The sequence below is a fragment of the Gigantopelta aegis genome, chromosome 9 (genome assembly GCF_016097555.1).
Source record: "Gigantopelta aegis isolate Gae_Host chromosome 9, Gae_host_genome, whole genome shotgun sequence".
In the NCBI taxonomy this organism is placed as follows: Eukaryota; Metazoa; Mollusca; class Gastropoda; order Neomphalida; family Peltospiridae; genus Gigantopelta; species Gigantopelta aegis.
The window spans coordinates 19,131,045-19,151,796 of NC_054707.1; the positions used below are offsets into that span (position 1 = coordinate 19,131,045).

Sequence of the window (20,752 nt, forward strand, 5' to 3'; positions counted from 1 at the left end):
GACAGAGAGAGAGGGAGGGAGAGACACAGTGAGAGAGAGACACAGCGACAGACAGAGATACAGAGAGAGAGATACACATAGAGAGACACAGAGAGAGAGACAGACAGAGAGAGAGAAAGAGAGGGACAGACAGAGACGGAGAGAGACAGACAGACAGAGACAGAGAGACAGAAAAATAAGAGTATTTTGTCACAGAGAGAACGAGAAAGAGAGAGAGAGAGAGAGAGAGAGAGAGAGAGAGAGAGAGAGAGAGAGAGAGAGAGAGAGAGAGAGAGAGAGAGAGAGAGAAACACGAATGACGAAGAAACAGACAGACATACATATACTTTTATAATGATATTTGGTTTCATCTATAATCTTCGATGCTTGACTAGAACATATGATAACAATGTGGATTTAAAATCGTGACCACGGGTTTATAGATGGACATAATAACCTTTTCTACGTACTCAGCGGTGTTTGAACTCGGCGGCCAGTGCAGGAGTTTACCCAAACTGTCCCCAATGACAATGTTGCCCATTCGTCTCTTGATGTCATGTTAATCTGGTGTATTTAATGTTTGTACACAATGTTAGGTTTCTGGCACCGAGCGCTTCTTGTTTGTGTCGTAATTAGACACGCTAGGGATACATCATGTCAGGTAATGTCGCAGGACATGTATTTTTCTTTAAGATACATGCATAACCCGATTGGGATATTGAAGCCATAAATACTAAAGGGCATTAGCGACGCATACGTTGTTTTGTTCGAAACATTTGTATTGTATTCTAACCTTAAAAATTGTGAGGAAACGCACGCAAAGACGCGCAAACACACACACACACACACACACACACACACACACACACACACACACAGAAACACACACACACACCACACACACACACACACACACACACTCATATCTATATCAGGTTCATTATAGATAGAGAGATACCCATTTTAAGTTGGGGGAAGGGATGGAGGGAGGGAGGAAGAGAAAGAAAAGATAGATATGTATGCCCATTTAAGTTGGGGGAGGGAGGGAGAGAGAGAGAGAGAGAGAGAGAGAGAGAGAGAGAGAGAGAGAGAGAGAGAGAGAGAGAGAGAGAGAGAGAGAGGGGGGGGGGGAGGGGGTATGCCCATTTTAAGTTATCAACACATTTGTGTGCAGCTTTGTATTGACAAGAATAATTATGGATCTAGCGGGGATTGTGTTTGGATTGGGAAAGAACAAAACATGGCTACCGAAGACACCGAAAGAGATGGAAGTATTTCGTAGGATTTACATTTACCAAAGTATAAGCATTAGCAAAACAACAACAACAAAAACAAAAACCCAAAGCAAAAACAAAACCAAGCGACAAACAAACAAGCTATTCTGCGTGTTTAATGTTGTTCAGTATATGTGTTTTTTTGTTGAACACGATAACACACACAGGTTATTCCAGATAATTGTTACACAAATGGATATAAATGATTCACTAACAAATCTTTTCTCTTCACATCCATCTATTCTTCCAGGAACTAACACCAGAGGATAACAGGTAACCTTTAACATATATTACTAGGCAGTTGTAACTTTAAAACCCCATCTTTGAATATTGTAAAAACAAAATATTAACATCTGTGTGTTTAGATATTAAAAATTTAATAATTATGTTACTTCATTTTAAACTTTAACAAAACAAATGAATAAAAAAAAGTCATTAGGAAATAAATGTTATAAAGTTTTTATATTATATAGATATTTAATATTTTTAATTAAACGTAACAGTGGTAACAGTGGTATTATATATCCTCATAAGCGTACGAGACAAGGGGCAGGGACAACTGCCCCCCCCCCCCAATGCTGGAGACAAAGCTCAACTTCGGGCAAAAAATATCGAGATATTCGGGCAAATTGTGCTAACCTGAGACCTTTTTACGCTGTATTTCCATCATTTTACCCTCAAAATTAGTTGTATTCATGTAATAATGCGTAGTGATTACTTTGCAACCCTATATAGCTGTTTTGTAGTAATACTAATATGAATAAATGTTATATGAATAAATTCGGGCATTAATACTAATATGAATATATTCGGGCATTGTCGTTTAATTCGGGCAAAGACCAGCCTGCCACCACCCCACCCACCCACCCGCCACACACACACTACAAAAATGGGAGCCCGTACGCCTATGTATATCCTTTTAAACAGATGCAACTTGTAAAGACACATCAAAGTTAGTTTTAAGTCGTAAAACTTTACAAATGCTAAAATATCTTAGCTAGTTTGCCCCTTTGACTCTCTGCTACCCCAGTTCCCTCAGTGCACTATGGTCAAGTGATTTAAACTACTTATATACAAACTTATATTATTTATTGCACCAATTGCTTGTCATTTACTTTTGATTTGGGTTTAATCCTCTCTTTTCTTTACCTTTCAGCAATCATGCGACTTTACATTGCGGCATTGGTGGTTGCTGCCCTCGTTATTTCCATTTCATGTATGTATTATTTTATTATGTACTTAATTGTATACAACATACTGCATCACCTAAATGTAATTATACAGGGGCCAATTTCACTAAACAACGTAAGTTTACGTCTGCGACTATCAGTTATACCGGTCATACATTTACACGTGTTTGGCATCTATTTTACACTGAAAATTACATCATTGCGGAAGATGGAACATTTTAATGACAAAAGAAAATTAAATATGTGTACTTAAAACTATATTTGTTGTACTATAATAGCCATAAGAATTGTGTTTTAGCCGTAGATTTACGTTTACGTGCAAACCTAGGTTTACGATGTTTTGTGAAATTGGGCCCTGTATTGCATATATGTAATAGGTGTGTGATCGACTGATTTAACTATATAATATACTGTATCAAATGTACTACACTACCTTAACTACTGCCTTATCTGTATGTAATATATTGTTCACTATTGGGTGTCAAACATTTGGTAATTTTGACATATAGCCTTAGAGAGGAAACCCGCTACATTTTCCCATTTGTAGAAAGGGATCTTTTATATGCCCCAACCCACAGATAGGATAGTACATACCACGCCCTTCGATATACCAGTTGTGGTGCACTTGCGGGAATAACTGCATATGTAATATACTGTCTTAACAGTATGTAATATATTGTCTTAACTCTATATAGAATACTTCCTTAACTATATGCAATTTACTGTGAATTGTGTGTAATATACTTCTGTAACTGTATGTAATATACTGCCATAACTATATGTAATAATTGCATATAATGCACTGCCTTTACTATGTAATATACTGTCTTAAATATAAATACTACACTGCCTTAACTACATGTGTATGTAATACACTGCCTTAACTATGTAATATAACCATGCACATGCATTTTGAATCATTGGTATTAATTACTAGTATTATTCTTCGGTAGACTCTGTGTGTGTGTGTCGCTCTCTCTCTCTCTCTCTCTCTCTCTCTCTCTCTCTCTCTCTCTCTCTCTCTCTCTCTCTCTCTCTCTTTCTGTGTGTGTGTGTGTGTGTGTGTGCGCGCGTGCCTATATATATATATATGTTGTGTGTGTCTCTCTCTCTCTCTCTCTCTCTCTCTCTCTCTCTCTCTCTCTCTCTGTGGTGCGTGCGTGTGTGTGTGTGTGTGTATATATATATATATGTTATATATATATATATATATGTGTGTGTGTGTGTGTGTGTGTATGTGTGTGTGTATGTGTGTGAGTGCGTGTATATATATATATATGTGTGTGTGTGTGTGTGTGTGTGTGTGTGTGTGTGTGTGTGTGTGTGACTACCATATTCTTTGTGAATAACAAGTAAAAGATTAAAAAAGACAATAATCATAACTGAAAATCGATTGCTTTTCAAATCTATGTAATATTATCTGTTTAATGCACTACCGTAATGCAGTATTTTTTTTTAACCATTTTGAATAGAATATATATAAACTAGATAAAGTGAGAGAAGGGAAGAGGACGGGGGGTAACGATGGACACAGAGATAAATGGGTGGAGAGAGCGAGACAGAGAGAGAAGGAATGAAAGAAAGACGGATAGATGGATGGATAGAGAGCGGGATGGATTGATGAATGGATGAATGTATGAATGAATGAATGAATAATACAGATGTAAATAGAGAATACTACATGAGTGGCCGTTAGATACCTTTTATCTCACAATGAGTTGTTTTAAAATGTATCTAATGAGCGAAAGTTTTTAAACAACGAGTTATAAGATAAATGGTATTTAACGGATACAAATGTTATATTCTATTTCTTACATATCCTGGAAAACAAGTCTAAAAATAAATTTAAACGACTTTTACAACTAAAACCTATTGACGGTCCTAGCGCTTATAGTTAACTTGTGCGTCACAGAACAGTCAATTTCAAGTAACAACGTGTACGTCTCAGATTGATCGATTCGACCGTGCTTTATTTTTTATTGGATGGTATATCACTGGTGACCTAGTCATCACCTAAGAGTAGTCATTCGTATGTCTTTAAAGTGTTATCAACTTAACACTATTATCACTATCACGTGTAATTAATATTGGTTCTTACTAACGGGTGTGTAAGAAAATCTCTTAACACCGATCTTTGATCGCTTTTGTATGTTTAATAACTTTGATTTTAAGGCGATGATGACTTCAGACGATGGGGATATGGCAGTCGGTTTTGGCGGTATAATGCTCTTATGAATTGGCTCAGAAGACCAACGCTGTACCAACAACAGAAAGAGACGTCAAATTACCCACAAAAACAGGCGTCAAGTTACCCACAGAAACAGGCGTCAAGTTACCCACAGAAACAGGTACAGCAACCCCAGTTCAACAATTTCAACTGGAGATCATATTTCAAGCCAGGATTTCGGAGATTTGATTCAGCCGAAGACTAAAACAATACATATGGCATATTATATTCCCATTTGTTTCACAAAAGCACAGCAGATCTTGACAGTTACTAATAAATGCATTTAACTTGTCATGTGAAACGTCATTAGAATGCCCTGAAAATTCAGACTGGAATATTACATAGTTTGAAACCTGAAACATGTAATTATTTCATTATCCAAAATAAACTAAATACATATTCCATGTATAAAGATATTTGTTAACAGTTGATTTTATTGGCATGCTTGAATATTTATGTTTCGTAGGATTCTTGACAAGTTTCTACTGCGACTACCGCATTTGAAGCACGACGCAACGTTTCCTCATCAGCGCACTAGTTAAAGGGGCAGACCCTAGTTTCAGCCCCAAAAATGCACACTAAGTTTAGTTAATCTACAAACTTGTAACACATTTGGATAAAGTTACAATTGAGTGAAACATGAGTCTGTGACTTTGTAATGGTGAAATACCCTCTAAAAATAGACTAAAACTCCATAACTGTTATTTCTCAGACGCACGTGCGTTTTGAAAATATGAGAAATGCATTTTGTGTTATCAAAAACGGCTCTAATAGTAAAAAATATGCCTTAGTGTTTAAAAACTAGGGTATGTCCCTTTAATAACACCCATAGTTGAAGTTAAAGTTCGTTTTGTTTAACGACACCACTAGAACACTGATTTATTAATCATCGGCTATTGGGTGTAAAACATTTGGTGATTTTGACATATAGTCTTAGCGAGAAAACCTGCTACATTTTTTCATTTCCATTTATATCCATCATTCCACATACATGATAGCACACACCACGGCCTTAGATATACCAGTCGTGGTGCACTGACTGGAACGAGAAATAGTCCAATAGGCCCACCGACAGCGATCGATCTTAAACCGATCGCGCATCAAGCGAACGCTTTACCACTGGGTTACGTCCCACCCCTCCCACAGAAAATAACCAACAATAACATTTAAATTGTGACACATGGCAATACTGGTCATGATAGTGAAGAAGAGGAAATCTTTTATTTAACGACGCAACACACTTTAATTACATTTGTATGCTGTTTGACATATGGTTAAAAACTACACAGATAATGAGAGAGGAAACCCGCTACCTCCACGCAGTGGGCTACCCTTTTCGATTAGCAGCAAGGTATCTTTTATGTGTACCATCCCACAGACAGGATAATATATACCACGGCCTTTCTCACACCAGTTGTGGAGCACTGGCTGGAACAAAAAATAGCCTAATGGGCCCACCGACGGGGATATTTCCTTGACCAACCGTGAGGTCAGTTCAGGTCAGGTCACAGGGATGTTGAAGCGCACTCCTGTCAATGACATGGGCACAGGCGCCGGCTCCTCCGTCCAGGACAGGAAAAGGGTTGGGGTGGGCGGGAGAGGGGACCAGCAGCCCGACTGGAGTCGGCAGTGGGCGGGGGTAGTTTTGGAATTTTGAATGTTCAGTAGGATTAATTACGAAAGTTGCGTAGTTTCTATAAAGTGAATTTAGCGCATTTTGGAACAGTTCACCGAAATATAAAAGGGGAGCTACGTATAATTTTGAAATTAGTATGCCGAGAGTAGCTCGTTTTTGGAACCTAGCATATCGATGGCCGTCGTTATGTCTCCCCCTAGGTTGCTTCGAATTTGGCCCTTAAAATGTTCAGATCGTGGCAGGACAACCCATGGGAGACTCGTTTGCAATTTGTACCAACCGTGCATAAGGCGTGCTTTTCTTCACTGAGCTACGTTCCGCCCCCTGGCCTTTATAATGAACCCAAACGACAATATATAATTGATTATTTTATTTGCTATTAGACAGTATTTTAAAAGTGTTAGAATGACCAACAAGAATAACAAGACTATCTCACAACATTCCATAAGTGATAACCCTATCTGTGTGTTACAAAAAAAAGAGTTTGTTTTATTTAACGACGCCACTAGAGCACATTGGTTTTTTATCTTATCATCGGCTATTGGACGTGAAACATATGGTCAAACTGGCACTCTTTTTTGTTTAGAGGAAACCCGCTGTCGCCACACAGGCTACTCTTTTACGACAGACAGCAAGGGATATTTTATTTGCGCTCCACACAGGCAGGATAGCACAAACCATGGCCTTTGTTGAACCAGTTATGGATCACTGGTCAGTGCAAGTGGTTTACACCTACCCATTGAGCCTTGCGGAGCACTCACTCAGGGTTTGGAGTCGATATCTGGATTAAAAATCCTATGCCTCGACTGGGATCCGAACCCAGTACCTACCAGCCTGTAGACCGATGGCCTAACCACGACGCCACCGAGGCCGGTTTGTGTGTTACAATGCAACATGCTAGATTTTACATTCCTGTCTCCGTTTTCTATATGTTTAAATATAGACGCATGGGATATCTTTATAGTGGGGGATCAAAAGGAATTTGAACACATAATTATTTTCACGGTGATCGATTTGCGCATAAGCCCCAAAGTTAGAGAAACCAATCAATTATAGTGTAGAAAGCACGCACGATGCCATATCATGTTATTAAAAACACTAAAGAATACAGCACATATCGGAAGGCCTTGCCGATACGCGTACGAGCTGTCGGGGGGGGGGGGGGGGGGGGGGGGGGGTAGGGGGGAGGTGTAACTGCCCCCTAGTGCTAGAACGATAGAGATATACGGGCAAAATGTGCTAACCTGAGACCTTTTCAATCATGTATTTTTCATAATTCTACCAGGAAAATCAGTTGTAATCCATGTAAAATTGCGAAGTGATTAGTTTGTAACCCTATATAGGTGTTTTTGTGGTAATGCTAATATGAATAAATGTTGCTATGCAGATTCGGGCATTTTCGTTTAATTCGAACAAAAACATGTCTGCCCACTACAAAAGTGGAAGCTCATACGCCTATCTGCTTGCCGTAAACAATTAAGTTGTTGCATTAAAACAAAACCTCAAAGTGTAAAGTGCAGCAACCCCAACAATCCTCATTTCACACACATTTGTATTATCAAATTAATCATACGCTTCTATGGCCCGAGTGTCCTCTAGCGTTAGTCTATTATATGTGAGAATAACGCTAGAGATGACTATGTGTAATACTTCGGCAATCATCGACGACCAAATTCTCACAAATAATGGAATAACGCTCGAACTACCGCTTCTTTGGCTCAGGTATATAGGTCTACCACTAATTTCAACAACCCCGTTGAATGTTCCATGCAGACATGATGTCACACAACTGCGCGAGATATATATTTTGAACCATATTAATAATTAATCGTTCACCATTTCCTTGCTGCCGTAATACACAAATCTAAATATTTCACCCAAAGTGGAATTCAGTCTGTTGATCTCGCTGACCTCCCTTGGCACGTAACCATGACGATGCCATATGTGAATGACGTATTTGTCTTGCCAATTGTAACCAGTTTCGTGGAAAAGCTTTTTGGTTTCGTACCAGTTTGGTCTGTAGAACATTTCAGTTTCCATATGAATGACGTCATGGTTTTGAAGCCACATGTCATGGGGGACTCTGAGAGAGTTTCCGTTCCAGGTGTGTTTATACCGGATGTAGCTGCGGTACCACTCTCTGATGAATGGCGACTTCCTCTCTGCGAGGATGATCGCGTTGCCCATGCCCGTGGAGTTATCGAGAAGTCCCATCGTCAGCGGGTAGTCCCTGATTGGGTCCAGAGACTTGATGATCATGATGTCGGTGTCGAGGTAAATTCCGCCATTAGCTGGAAGGAAATTGTTTTAATTTTACAGACGTAAAAATAAACGATATATATATATATACAAAGAGTAGCATACAACAAGCATTTTTTTTAACATACTTTTTTATGACTTTTATAATGTAAACTGAAGCAAATGGACCTAATTAGAAGAAAAACACACAAAATGTAATAACATTTCATCATAAATCTTGTCCAGCATAGATGTAAACATGACACGTCAATGGATATTCCAGAGTCCAATTTCGCAAATTTGCTAAAAAGCGTCCCCTCCTCACCAAAGCAAGATATAATACTCTAACAAAAAACTAAAATTAGCACACTTTTCTGTGTTATCTTAGCTAGTTATCCTCCAAGTTTTAATGTGTTTGGTTAAACTGTGTATTTTTAATTATTAAGCAAATGTCTGCCAAAACTGTCCACAGCCGGGCACAGAAACACAGAAATGTTGGAAAATATTATAATGTTGTTACATACTGACAATCACTTTACACCTGATATGTCCTGTAGACAATATCATTGTGTAGTCTTTGTATTTATTAATATAAAATACATCAGGCCCGTAGGAACTGGGATGGGGTGGGGTGGGTGTGTGAGGGGCGGGCCTAGGGGCTTGTTCTCCATCCCACACTTGAAGACAAAAATGTATGTTTAAAATGTTCACTACTCCACATAAATAAAGATGATATAAAATGAAAATCTAGTTTGTATCCCTCACTAGAGACTGTATACCCCCCCCCCCCCCACCCCACCCCACACACACACTTCAAATATCGTTCCTACAGGCCGGTACAGATGTGGACAATATGTAGAGGCTGACGTTAGGAGCCAGTTCCTTTTATCTTTAGGATTTTGTAATCATGATTTCAAACCAACTGTATCAGCTAGTTTGCTCCACATACTGACATAAAACACATTTGTTATTATATATTGGAATAAAACAAAAATAACTACAATATATCCAGTGTTATTTTCTTTAATCATTCATGGAGGAAGAAGGAAGTCCTGGTGAAAATATATTACAGGTAAAATATATTACAGGTAAAACAAAACAAAATAATATATGATGCTTATTCCAAGTGCTAACTATTGTAAAATTTGCTTTACATTGCTAGATGCCAAAAGTGATTAAGTATATTACTTTATGGTAACAGTCGAAAATTAGACGACCACTTGTTTTAACCTCTGTCAAAGGTAGCAGGCTTTCTGCCAGAATATAATTCGAGGTTACGTAATAAAAACAAAATATATTCAAAGGCATATATTGGGTAGTTATGAATTTGAAATGTTTTATTGGACCATTTTATTTAATGCACTTTTACACATTTTAAACAGCAATTATCTTACTATAATCTATCAAAAAATTAAAACAAAACATATCCATTAATTTCCGAGATTTTTTAGAACATACATGTAATTGTACTCTCTACCTGCGTACCCTCTAGCAGAAACCCAGGGTAGGGAACCAATTATTTGGTGTAGAGTATTTTTAATATGACATAAAGAAAGCATTGAGACGTTAGTATGGAGTCGTTATGGGCTGTCGGTGAAAATTAATTTACAGGTAAATAAATGTGAACTATAAATATTCATATGTGAACAAATTGCAATACCTTTTTTAATGTATAGTTTTAGTACATACTTGTCTTTCATTTTCACATTGTAAATATACCAAATTGTCATGTTTATGTATTACATTTATACTTTTGGTTTACCACTGTGACACTGAAAACCTTTGGCCCATAACTGTTATTTAGTCAAATATTAGGCAAAATCTAGACTGGAAATGATTTATGCTTATTAAATCTTGTTTGCAATTTATTTATTTTATTTTTGGCATCAATCAGTCTTGTTTATAATAGCAATATGTATGCAAGTTTGAGATTCTGTGTGCGCTATGAAAGAAACAATCTTAAAATTAGTGGCGAGAAATTCAAAAGTTATGTCCCTTGGTATAAAAATCCCGGTCAATCATAATTACTTTAATAAATCAATTCTTTTACTTACAGTGGTTTATATTTATGTTAGTGACATAAATCGGTTCTTTAAAATACTGCACATAATAACATATAAATATAAATGGTGTTTATGGCTGATAAAGGGTTACAAATTGATAACCTATATTTGGAGAAAAAATTTGTACCACTTTTAATTTGCAACTAAGATGCTAGACTAACGTAAACCAATTTATTCATCATTCTAGTTTACGAACACTACCGATGTTTAACGATTAAATCGGCCGTTAATGACTGTAAAGCCGTAATCGACATGTAGGTATTCGGAGTCGCGTTTTTGGCGAGATGATAAAAAGCGTTTAGTGTTGCGGCCCTTTGCTTGTTGGTCGCTACAAAGAGAGAGAGAGAGAGAGAGAGAGAGAGAGAGAGAGAGCGAGAGAGAGAGAGAGGTGGGGAGAGAGTGTATACAGGTACATGATATGACATAGAGTTCTAGATGCAATAATTAATCCCGTTGTTATATCATACTTGTGGCATTTGCCCCATCCCCACAACCCTTTCAACATTTCATAACCTAACACTGAAATGATGATCAGTTCTGCTTCTAACAGAATAAAATTAACCAAAGAGAGTATTCAGTGGGAACTAAATTTGTCAAGGACATTCCGCTGATTGGCTGCAATAGTGGTGGGATATCTCAAGCCTTAGAAGGTGCTTGCTTATCTCTTCTAGCCATTCAAGCAACACACCTGCCATCATTCGCCAGGATGACAGTGACATATGCTTAAAAGCATTCGAGCCATTATCGCCAGTTTGCTTGTCCTTACCTGTGATGATTCATGCCACCAATGACCAGAATCGCCAATACTGTCCACTAGAAAACCAGTGATTAAAATTATCATTATCTTTTTTTCTTAGACATAATAACCTTTTGTATAACAAGCTTAGTATATTGTGAAAAATTCTCAAGTTTATATTGGTTTATATTCTACTTTTTGTGCAATGTGTAAATGTATGTGAGGCACTATAATACCATGTTTATTGTGAAAATGGCGGGGAAAATGCAAATAATAATTTAAAAAATTATCATCTCAAACGTTAATGTTTTTAAAACAAATAATATTCATACATATTCAGTAGAATCTGGAGGCGGACATTATAACTTGACGAATGCTTGACCATTTGATTCATTCACGATATTACCAATGTGATCAATGTCAAGAGTGGCTAATAATATCCATTAGAAAACTAGGAATTAAAAGTATCATTCTCAAGCGAATCCTCCCCCACCTCCCAAAAACCCCCAACAAAAACAAACCAACAAAAAATCATATCTATTCAGCAGAATCTGGAGACGAATATGATCACTAGACGAATGGTAGATGCTTAACCACTGAGTTCATACATGTCGTTAACTCACCAATGTATCCAGTGGCAATGAATGACAACAGGCTACTGTACATTAGAAAACCAGCAAATAAAAATTTCATCCTCAAACAAACAGATATTAATATTTATACTTACTAAGTAGGATTTGAAGTCGAACTATATCACTTTTGTGCTGAACAAATGTTATATTTCCACCTGCAAAATTCGGTGATTTGCGAAAAATAAATCGTACCCCTTCAACATCAGTTTGAACCCGTTTCCACCAGTATCCATTTGGCATTATATCCGAAACGAAGTAAATTGCCCACGGCTTCAAATTTCGTTTGGCACTTACAATGCTTAGATAGTGCATGAAAAGAAATTCCGGAGGTTTCGTCGAGTATTCTGAAAATACGACATAGTACACGATCTTTGGAACAATGAGTCCGTCGTTTAGCAGACGACAACCTTCACTGTTAGGGAATCCATTTTGGTGAAGGAAGTAGGAACACATGACGTCATTTGTAATCCAGTTCTCGTCACACAAAACTTCCAAGTCGACGGTAGAGTCAATGTTCTTCAGAAAGGCAACAGTTTCTTCACATTCAGTGTTTACCATAGGTCGGTGGTTGTCGTTGGCCAAAATTCCCGTTAAACGGTTTGGTGTAACATACAGAGTAGCAGTGTGGATGGAAATAAGCACTGTCAGGATTCCCCATACTGCAATGCAAATGACCGTGCAAATCTTGATTATTACTTTCATGGCACGACTCACGGCGAAACTGTCATACATGGTCCCACTCTGATGCACATGCGGGATACCAACGTTATACAACGTTAACTGTGGTACGTTAGCCATAGACATTCTACTGCGGGAAACATGTCGCCATAACACGTGTACGTTTACATAAAAGTGTAAACAAGTGAGTACTAAACAAATAGTTTTCTGACTCGTAAATTATTGATAATTGTATGTAAATACAGGATTGATTTAATAATCCGCAAACTGTGTATATCTCAACGAAATCTCAAGTATTGCATACTCCCGAAGCGGGAAATAAATGTGCCTGTGTTTATGAAAACATATTTCCACCTTGACGCAGAACAAATCCATTAATATATCTAAAGTCAAATACCTGTGCATTACGGAGTACAAGAGATGTTAACACAATGCTTGGTGGCAGGTTTGACGTGTTGTTTTAGATGTTCAGCTTTTGAAACCAACCATTTGTGAAGAACGCTAACGTAAGTCATTAACTTGCTAAATATGGATGAAGTTGATTCACAAGTACCATCATATTAAAAGGACATCATTTATAAAAATGGTGTACCCGTTTAAACATATTAATAGTCAGATAGCTTCCTGGGAGATCGTATATCCATCTTCAGAATCTGGATGGAAAGTTCTTTGTCCAGAAACGAAAATATTCCTTTTTAAAAGAACTATCTCATCAGCTCATGCCTGTTGTTTACCATGGTTATTTCGATGTTAGGTCTGGAGTGTGAGAAAAGAAACCAGCTATCCACCCAGATAATTTTCATCATCAACAGTATATACATGCATATCCATTCAAATCATTTTAGCCAATGGATAATTTGTTTCTCTTTTCGAAAAAACATGCCCATTGTGATTGTCTTCAACTTGAATCGCCAAACAATAAAACACTAACAGCATTGTAAAAGACTGTACTGACGTCCTGAATTTCCACAACACGATGTCATATCATTTAACCACAGGCTACTTGAACATAACCTTGCAATATCGACTTGGAAATATGTAACAGTATATATGTCCTTGAGCTTAGAATAAACAATGACTTCCATGCACAAATCATTACGAATATCCACCAATTTACAATAAAATGCTAAATATTTGCTTTTCGTGTTCAAGTTCATTAGTAAATGATATTCATTATTAACATGTGATACGATTTTCTAAATGATGTGTAGCCTAATGTTAATTGACGTTTAAGCCACGTTTTTGCATGACAGCATAGTCAATAGAAGGCAACATATGGCGTTTAATGGGGTCTCGTTACACTAAACGATGCATGTAGTGTGTGTTTTTATGACAAATCTCAGATATATAGGTTGGCCGTACGCTGTGTCCAATGTAATAAAACACACATGTGACCCTACGGTGGATTAAACATAAAGGTATGGACTATTTTTTTTAAAGGCACTAGAGCACAAATTTAAATTAATGTTATTAAGAAGACAAAAAGGAAGAAATGTTTTATATAACACACAACACACATTAATTTACGGTTATATATGGTACTGGGCATATGGTTACAGTCAACACAGATAATGAGAGAGGAAACCCGCTACCGCCACACCATTTATAACTGCTTTAATATGGTCGTAAATGATATTTTATATGTAACAAAGGTAGCCTACACATCACTGCCTTTGATATACCAGTTGTTGAGCACTGTCTGGAACGAGAAATAGCCCAACGGCCCCACCGACGGCGATCGATCATATCTACCTATCGCGCATCAGCGAGAGCTTTACCACTGAGCCACATCCCGACCCCACTGTCTAGAGATTGACAGAAAAACGTGGCCGAGTTCAACCAAAGAGAGCTAACAAAAACAAAATAGTATATCATTTATTAGTAATATTTATAATAGTATTTCATTTGTTGTTCAGTATACTAAACAAAATTAAGAGTTAAACACGATGTAACAAGCAATTAATACAAGTGTTACTGCTATATATATATATATATATATATACACACGTATATACATGTATATATATATATATATATACATACACATATACATATATATATATATATATTATGTGCGTGATATAACATAAATACAAACACTAGCAGAACTTGAAAGATCATTACCGATTGCCGTTTAACAAACGATATAAAACGTGTGGTAATGAAAGGATTGCATGACTATTATTGCGATTCCCCGATTCATCTGAAGTTCATTCCGCCTAAATAATTAATCCTAAGGATGTAATAACCAACTGTTTGGTGGTTTTCCATTTGATATTTCATGGACCACTAGTTCGAGGAAAATGTAACTAATAACACTGACAGGACCAATAATTTAGTTCGAGCGAAGGTTTATGGTCGATCCAGGACGTGTTCGACCTTTCGAATAAAAACCTCGGGACTTCGAGCGTTGCTGTGTAGGCCTATTCGACCCTTCTCAGGTCGACCCAACGAGATTCTGCTGTATATAGGCTACATACATATTCTCACCCGCACATGCATAAAATTGTTAGGAGTAAATAAAATGCGATCATTCATACTACGTCAAAATGCTAATTTTCTTTCCTTCTTTCTTTTCTTTAATCAGCGGAAATATATATTTTATGTTCACCTCCTACAGACAGGACATCACACGTCACAACCTTTATGTAACAATCACGGAAGATTCGTTAAAAACAAGGTGTCTACACAATGGGAGCGATCGATCTTACCAACCTTCGCACACGAGGGATACACCCTGGTCTTTTCGAGAGCAATTTACATAAAATATTGTTTGTAACGTCCTGTTCGGTAGGAATTTCCTTTGCCACGGTCACATATAAAGAACATTATAAATACTTATCATAAACAGAGTTAGGGTTAGGGTTAGTGACAGTGCCAAAGGAAAGTCCTTCCTCCTGTTCAATTTGTCAAAAACATCAACCGAAACAAAACAGCAACAACATGAACAACAACAGAGATCCCAATCCTACTTTTATTACAAATGGAAACGGGAAGTGTGCCAAGCTCATTTGCTGCGTGATTGCATTTGCATCAAGAAATATGTTCATTCAGACGTAATGTTATTAAAAAAAAAAAAATCAATTCAACCATTATCACAGTCAGATGTGCACACTTTTTCACGGATGAAAAAGCGAAAGGGAAGAAATGTCTTTTAACGACACGTCAGCATATTGTAAAATACGTCTGTTTGGTGTTTGTGTAACTTAAAGGGACGGACCCTAGTTTAAACTCGTAAAAATGGACACTAAGTTTAGTCAATCTACAAACCTGTAACACACTTGGATAAAGTTACAACAGAGTGAAACAAGAGTCTCTGACGTTAAAACCGGAAAATATCCTTAAAAAATAGACAAGAACTTGAATCAATACCCGTTACTTCTCAGACGCACGTGCGGGTTTTTTGTTTAAATATGAGAAAAAAAATGTATTTTGAGATAGTAGAAACAACAGGATGACCAGAAACAGTTCGGTTCTGCGGAAATGGATAATCTAAACAATAAGATATAACTAATGTTTGATTTCAGTGATCATAAACGGCTCTAATAGTGAAAAATATGCCTTAGTGTTTAAAAACTAGGGTCTTTCCCTTCAAAGGGATTGTTCTGACTCCTGAGTTTGTTGCATTGTTAAGACAAAACAAACATGTAGAGAGGAAACCCTTCCCCAGAAAACAGGATATCACATACCATGATCTTTGATATACCAGTCGTGGTACACTGCCTGGAACGACAGCGCATCAGGTAAGCGCTTTGCCGACGGGTCCCTCGTTTTGAAAGAAAGTTCTCGTGTTTTTGGTTTAGCAAGACTGATACCGATAAGGCTAGTACTGGCAAATACAAATAATCAATAAAACAGCTTAAACAGCTTATGTTAATCAAAACTTTGTATTTTGTCATTCAGATGCTAAGAAATCGTGTGTGAAGGGACCCAGAGATAAACAAATGTTACTTCACCTCCTCACCCGACCTCCCCCTTCACTCGACTCACCCCCCCCCCCTGCTCCCTCCAACAGATTGTGCCCCTCACTTAGACATTATTTCATTGATCTGCTATTTAATGTAATTTGTACAACAAAACAAATATCATCTCGTATGTACTATAGTCCGGTGTCCTGTTTACATGCTGGGTCTCACGTAGCCTATATATAATTATATAGAGCTGGAGGACATTCGGGCTTAAAAAAAAGACACCCCCCCCCATCATAGTGCAAGAAAGTCAGCGTTAAAGAGATGATTAGTGCAAAACTGAAATGGACTACCATTGCTACATCCCCGGGCCTTTTTATGGCAGTTCCAGACTGTTTGAAGATCGAGACCTTTTTTTAAGATCGAGGCTGCACGTGAGTACTCAAGACCCTCCGAGACTACATCAGTGTCTCTGTCTCGTTTTGCCCAGTGGCTGTTCCTTTGTTTTCTTTTGCCCCGTCTGAATAATAGATGGTGACTAAGTTGATATATAGATAGTAGGTATGTACTACCCTGTCTGTGGGATGGTGCATATAAAAGATCCCTAGCTGCTAATTGGAACGAGTAGCCCATGAAGTGGCGACAGCGGGTTTCCTCTCTCAATATCTGTGTGGTCCTTAACCATATGTCTGACGCCATATAACCGTAAATAAAATGTGTTGAGTGCATCGTTAAATAAAACATGTCTTTTTTTCTTTCTCTCACTAATACTAACAACTAACTCACTGTCCTCGACAGACATCCCAGATAACTGAAGTGGTTGCCCAGGACAGCGTGATTGAACCTTAATTGGATACGAGCACGAAAATAAGTTGAAATGAAAGTTGAAAATTTACACGAAACAAATGAAGTGGAAATGATATATATTATTATGATTGTTCATAATATACACATATTTTAATCATAAAAGGTAATATATAGCACATATAAAAACCAATTATAACAATTTTAATGATATAAGTATGTTGTCGTCTCTTTGAAGAAATGTGAAATCATACCAAAAGTACAATCCTCTGGCACACTTATAGATACATTGCAGTAGATTTCCGTGAACAATATGCAAATAGATTTCATCTCTTTCTTAATTTCCGGTCATATTAACTTGGATTTCCATACTTAAAATCTAATAACACTGCCATAAGATAGGATTTCAACGAGCAATTAAAATCAATTATTATATGTATACCAATACCATAAAAAAATAGGTCAGCCACCTAGATACGGAACTCGTTAGCAACATAGTACATAGTACCTCATCTCCTTTTCAAATCGATTATTTTAAAAGAATTCATGTCTTCGATGTTGCCTTTCCGCATGTGGCCTTTACAGTAAGCTTGCCAAATTAGCTCCAGCTCCAGGAAACTAATAAACTTTAAACAACAAACACATCTAATGATGTCAAGGAGAACCTCGTTAAAATAGCCCCGGAAGGAAACATTTGCAAAGATATGACGACGAGCACCGAACTACGTGTAAATAACAAAACCATTTGGTTGGAACTCTCTGGGCCAATCGCCAATGCCAGCCCTGAAACCACGTGATTAAATATAGCTGCATATTTTACTCGGAATCCTGCAGTTTACCGACGTAGCTACAGACCTGTAAACTAAATCTATAAGTTACAAATACTGATGCAGAATTTGTATATATATATTCGTCTTTGTGTTAAATCAGAGCTGAACATTTCACACATATTTTGAATGAACTAAAGGAAGAAGATCTAGCTGAACATTTGACACATAAATCTAAATGGTTCAAAGGAAGAGCTGATAGCTGAAGAAGCTAATACATAATTCTAAGGGGACGAAAGCTACGAAATGCAGCTGAACATTTCACACGCACAGACAAGAGAACCAAAGGTGGAGCTGATAGCTGAAGAAGCTAATACATAGTTCTAGGGGACGAAAGCTACGAAATACAGCTGAACATTTCACACGCACAGACAAGAGAACGAAAGGTGGAGCTGATAGCTGAAGAAGTTAATACATAATTCTAAGGGGACGAAAGAAAGAGCGTACAGCTGAACATTTGACACCTAAATCTAAGTGGACCAAAGGAAGAGCTGATAGCTGAAGATGTTGATACATAATTCTAAGGGGACGAAAACTACAAAATAAAGCTGAACATTTGACACATACATAATTCTAAGGGGACGAAAGAAAGAGCATACAGATGAACATTTGATACTTAAATCTAAGTGGACCAAAGGAAGTGCTTATAGTTGAAGATGTTGACACATAATTCTAAGGGGACGAAAGCTACGAAATACAGCTGAACATTTGACACATAAATTTAAACCAAAGAAGGAGCTTATAGCTGAATAAGTTGATACATACTTATCAGGGGACAAAAGATAATACAGATATACAGCTGAACATTTCATACAGACGAACGGTAGAGCATCTAAAACATGTCAGATAAGGGGGAATTCGAAAGTTTATACTTCTATGGAATGAGCATCAACAACACATACCTGTGGGTGATATTTGCTCTAGGCTTTCCCGGGAATCTCGTCTGCTTGACGACGCTCGTCAAAATGAAGTCGACGTCTGCTCCGATGCTGTACATGGGCCTGCTGGCCATCGTGGACAACCTGTCCATATGTCAGAAGCTGCTGTACCACCAGCTGTCGTACCGCAAGGTGGAGATGGGACCGGCCGCCTGCAAGACTCTCAATTTCTTCACTCTGGTCTTCGCGACGTACGCCAACTGGCTGATTGTGTTCATGGCGGCCGAGAGGTCGGAAGCGATCATCAACTACTTCCGGACCAAGTCGACCCGACGCCGGATCCTCGTGCACTCCATCCTGCTGGGAATCACCGTCCTCGCCATCTACCTCCACCTCTTCTGGATGTTCACCGACGTGGACGGCATCCACTGCGGGATCTACCAGAGGTACGTGCCCTTCTACGTCGGGGTCTGGTACTGGATCTGCGCCTCCGTGTACAACCTGGCCCCTTGCTTCCTGCTGGTCATCATCGACGTCCTGATGAGCTACAGGTTCAGGAAGATCTCCGCAGTCATCGCCGACGGATGCCAGAATCACTGCGGTCACAGAGTCACCGGGTCGCAGCGGAGTCTGGGTCAGGAGACGTCGGCCATGGTCCTCGCCGTTGCCGTCGCCTTCGTGGTGATGACGCTCCCGCGGTGCGTATACATCATCCTAGAGAGTCACTGGAGCGTGGAGACGACCACGCTGTCCCATGCTCAGAAACACCTGATCAACCAGATCACGTTCGTGTTGTCCGACGCACGCCATGCCGTCAACTTCTACCTCTACTTCTTCACTGGGAAGATTTTTCGTTCCTCGGTTATATGCGCGCTTGCGTGGAAGCGCAAACCGGACAATGCTGCACTTATGTTGACAACAGTGACACCATGCACCGGTAAGGGAAGTGATTTATAGAGATTAATATTATATTAATGCAGTTTACAGGCCCGTACGCGGGGTGTGTGTGTGTGGGGGGTGGGGGTGGGGGTTGCGACGGGTGTGTACGCACACATCCCCCAAATTACTAAAGGTCCACGTTTCTCTATTAAATTTAAATAACGTTACGTAATCGTTGTTGTTTTGAGGGATTATTTTTATATGTTGATGGGTCCCATCACGAGCAATTCGCACCCACCCATTAAAAATCCTGCGTACGGGTTTGGTTTATGACTGTGGTAGTGTGTCACTGACAGTTTAACCATTACAAGATCTTTAACTGCACAGCCCAGACTTTCTATCGACGTTCATGAGCTACTGCGATACAAAATTGGTACAGATCGGTCGTATCAGATAATACCAAAGACATATCGTTATCTTAATATATACAATGTATATTGTAAACCGATTTAAACATTATACACAACAGACCTTTCAGTTGCATAGCATCTATGTCAACTATTGGTTAACTAAGACAATGCACTGATTGTTTATTAACAATTAACTGGTACTTAGTCTATTAACGGTAAAGACACACTATGTTACTTACGGTTGCTGTATATAAAACTGTGACATACTAGTATTTAAATAAGAAAGACGTTTGAAGGAAAGGATCGTTCGAGACATTCACGCCTTGGAGATAGTATACATTGAATTGTTTGGTGTAGTTCATACAAGAAACACATGTTCAGACTTGTTAAAGT

General features: G+C 38.3%; 1 protein-coding gene and 1 long non-coding RNA gene across 2 annotated transcripts; both read left to right on the forward strand.

Annotated features, from left to right (window-relative positions):
* The first annotated feature begins 1,448 nt into the window (after nucleotides 1–1,448).
* LOC121380355 lies at nucleotides 1,449–5,074 on the forward strand. The gene is made up of 3 exons (XR_005958918.1): nucleotides 1,449–1,526; nucleotides 2,410–2,469; nucleotides 4,616–5,074. It is a non-coding gene; the product is annotated as an uncharacterized LOC121380355 (long non-coding RNA).
* Nucleotides 5,075–19,031: 13,957 nt separating this feature from the next.
* Nucleotides 19,032–20,027, forward strand: LOC121381490. The gene has a single exon (XM_041510809.1). The coding sequence runs from the start codon at nucleotides 19,032–19,034 to the stop codon at nucleotides 20,025–20,027; it is 996 nt and encodes a 331-aa protein (XP_041366743.1).
* The last annotated feature ends 725 nt before the right edge of the window (nucleotides 20,028–20,752 follow it).

Excerpts from the sequence above, each read along its gene's own strand:
- LOC121381490 (XM_041510809.1), top strand. The coding sequence starts at position 19,032 with ATGTCAGATAAGGGGGAATTCGAAAGTTTATACTTCTATGGAATGAGC.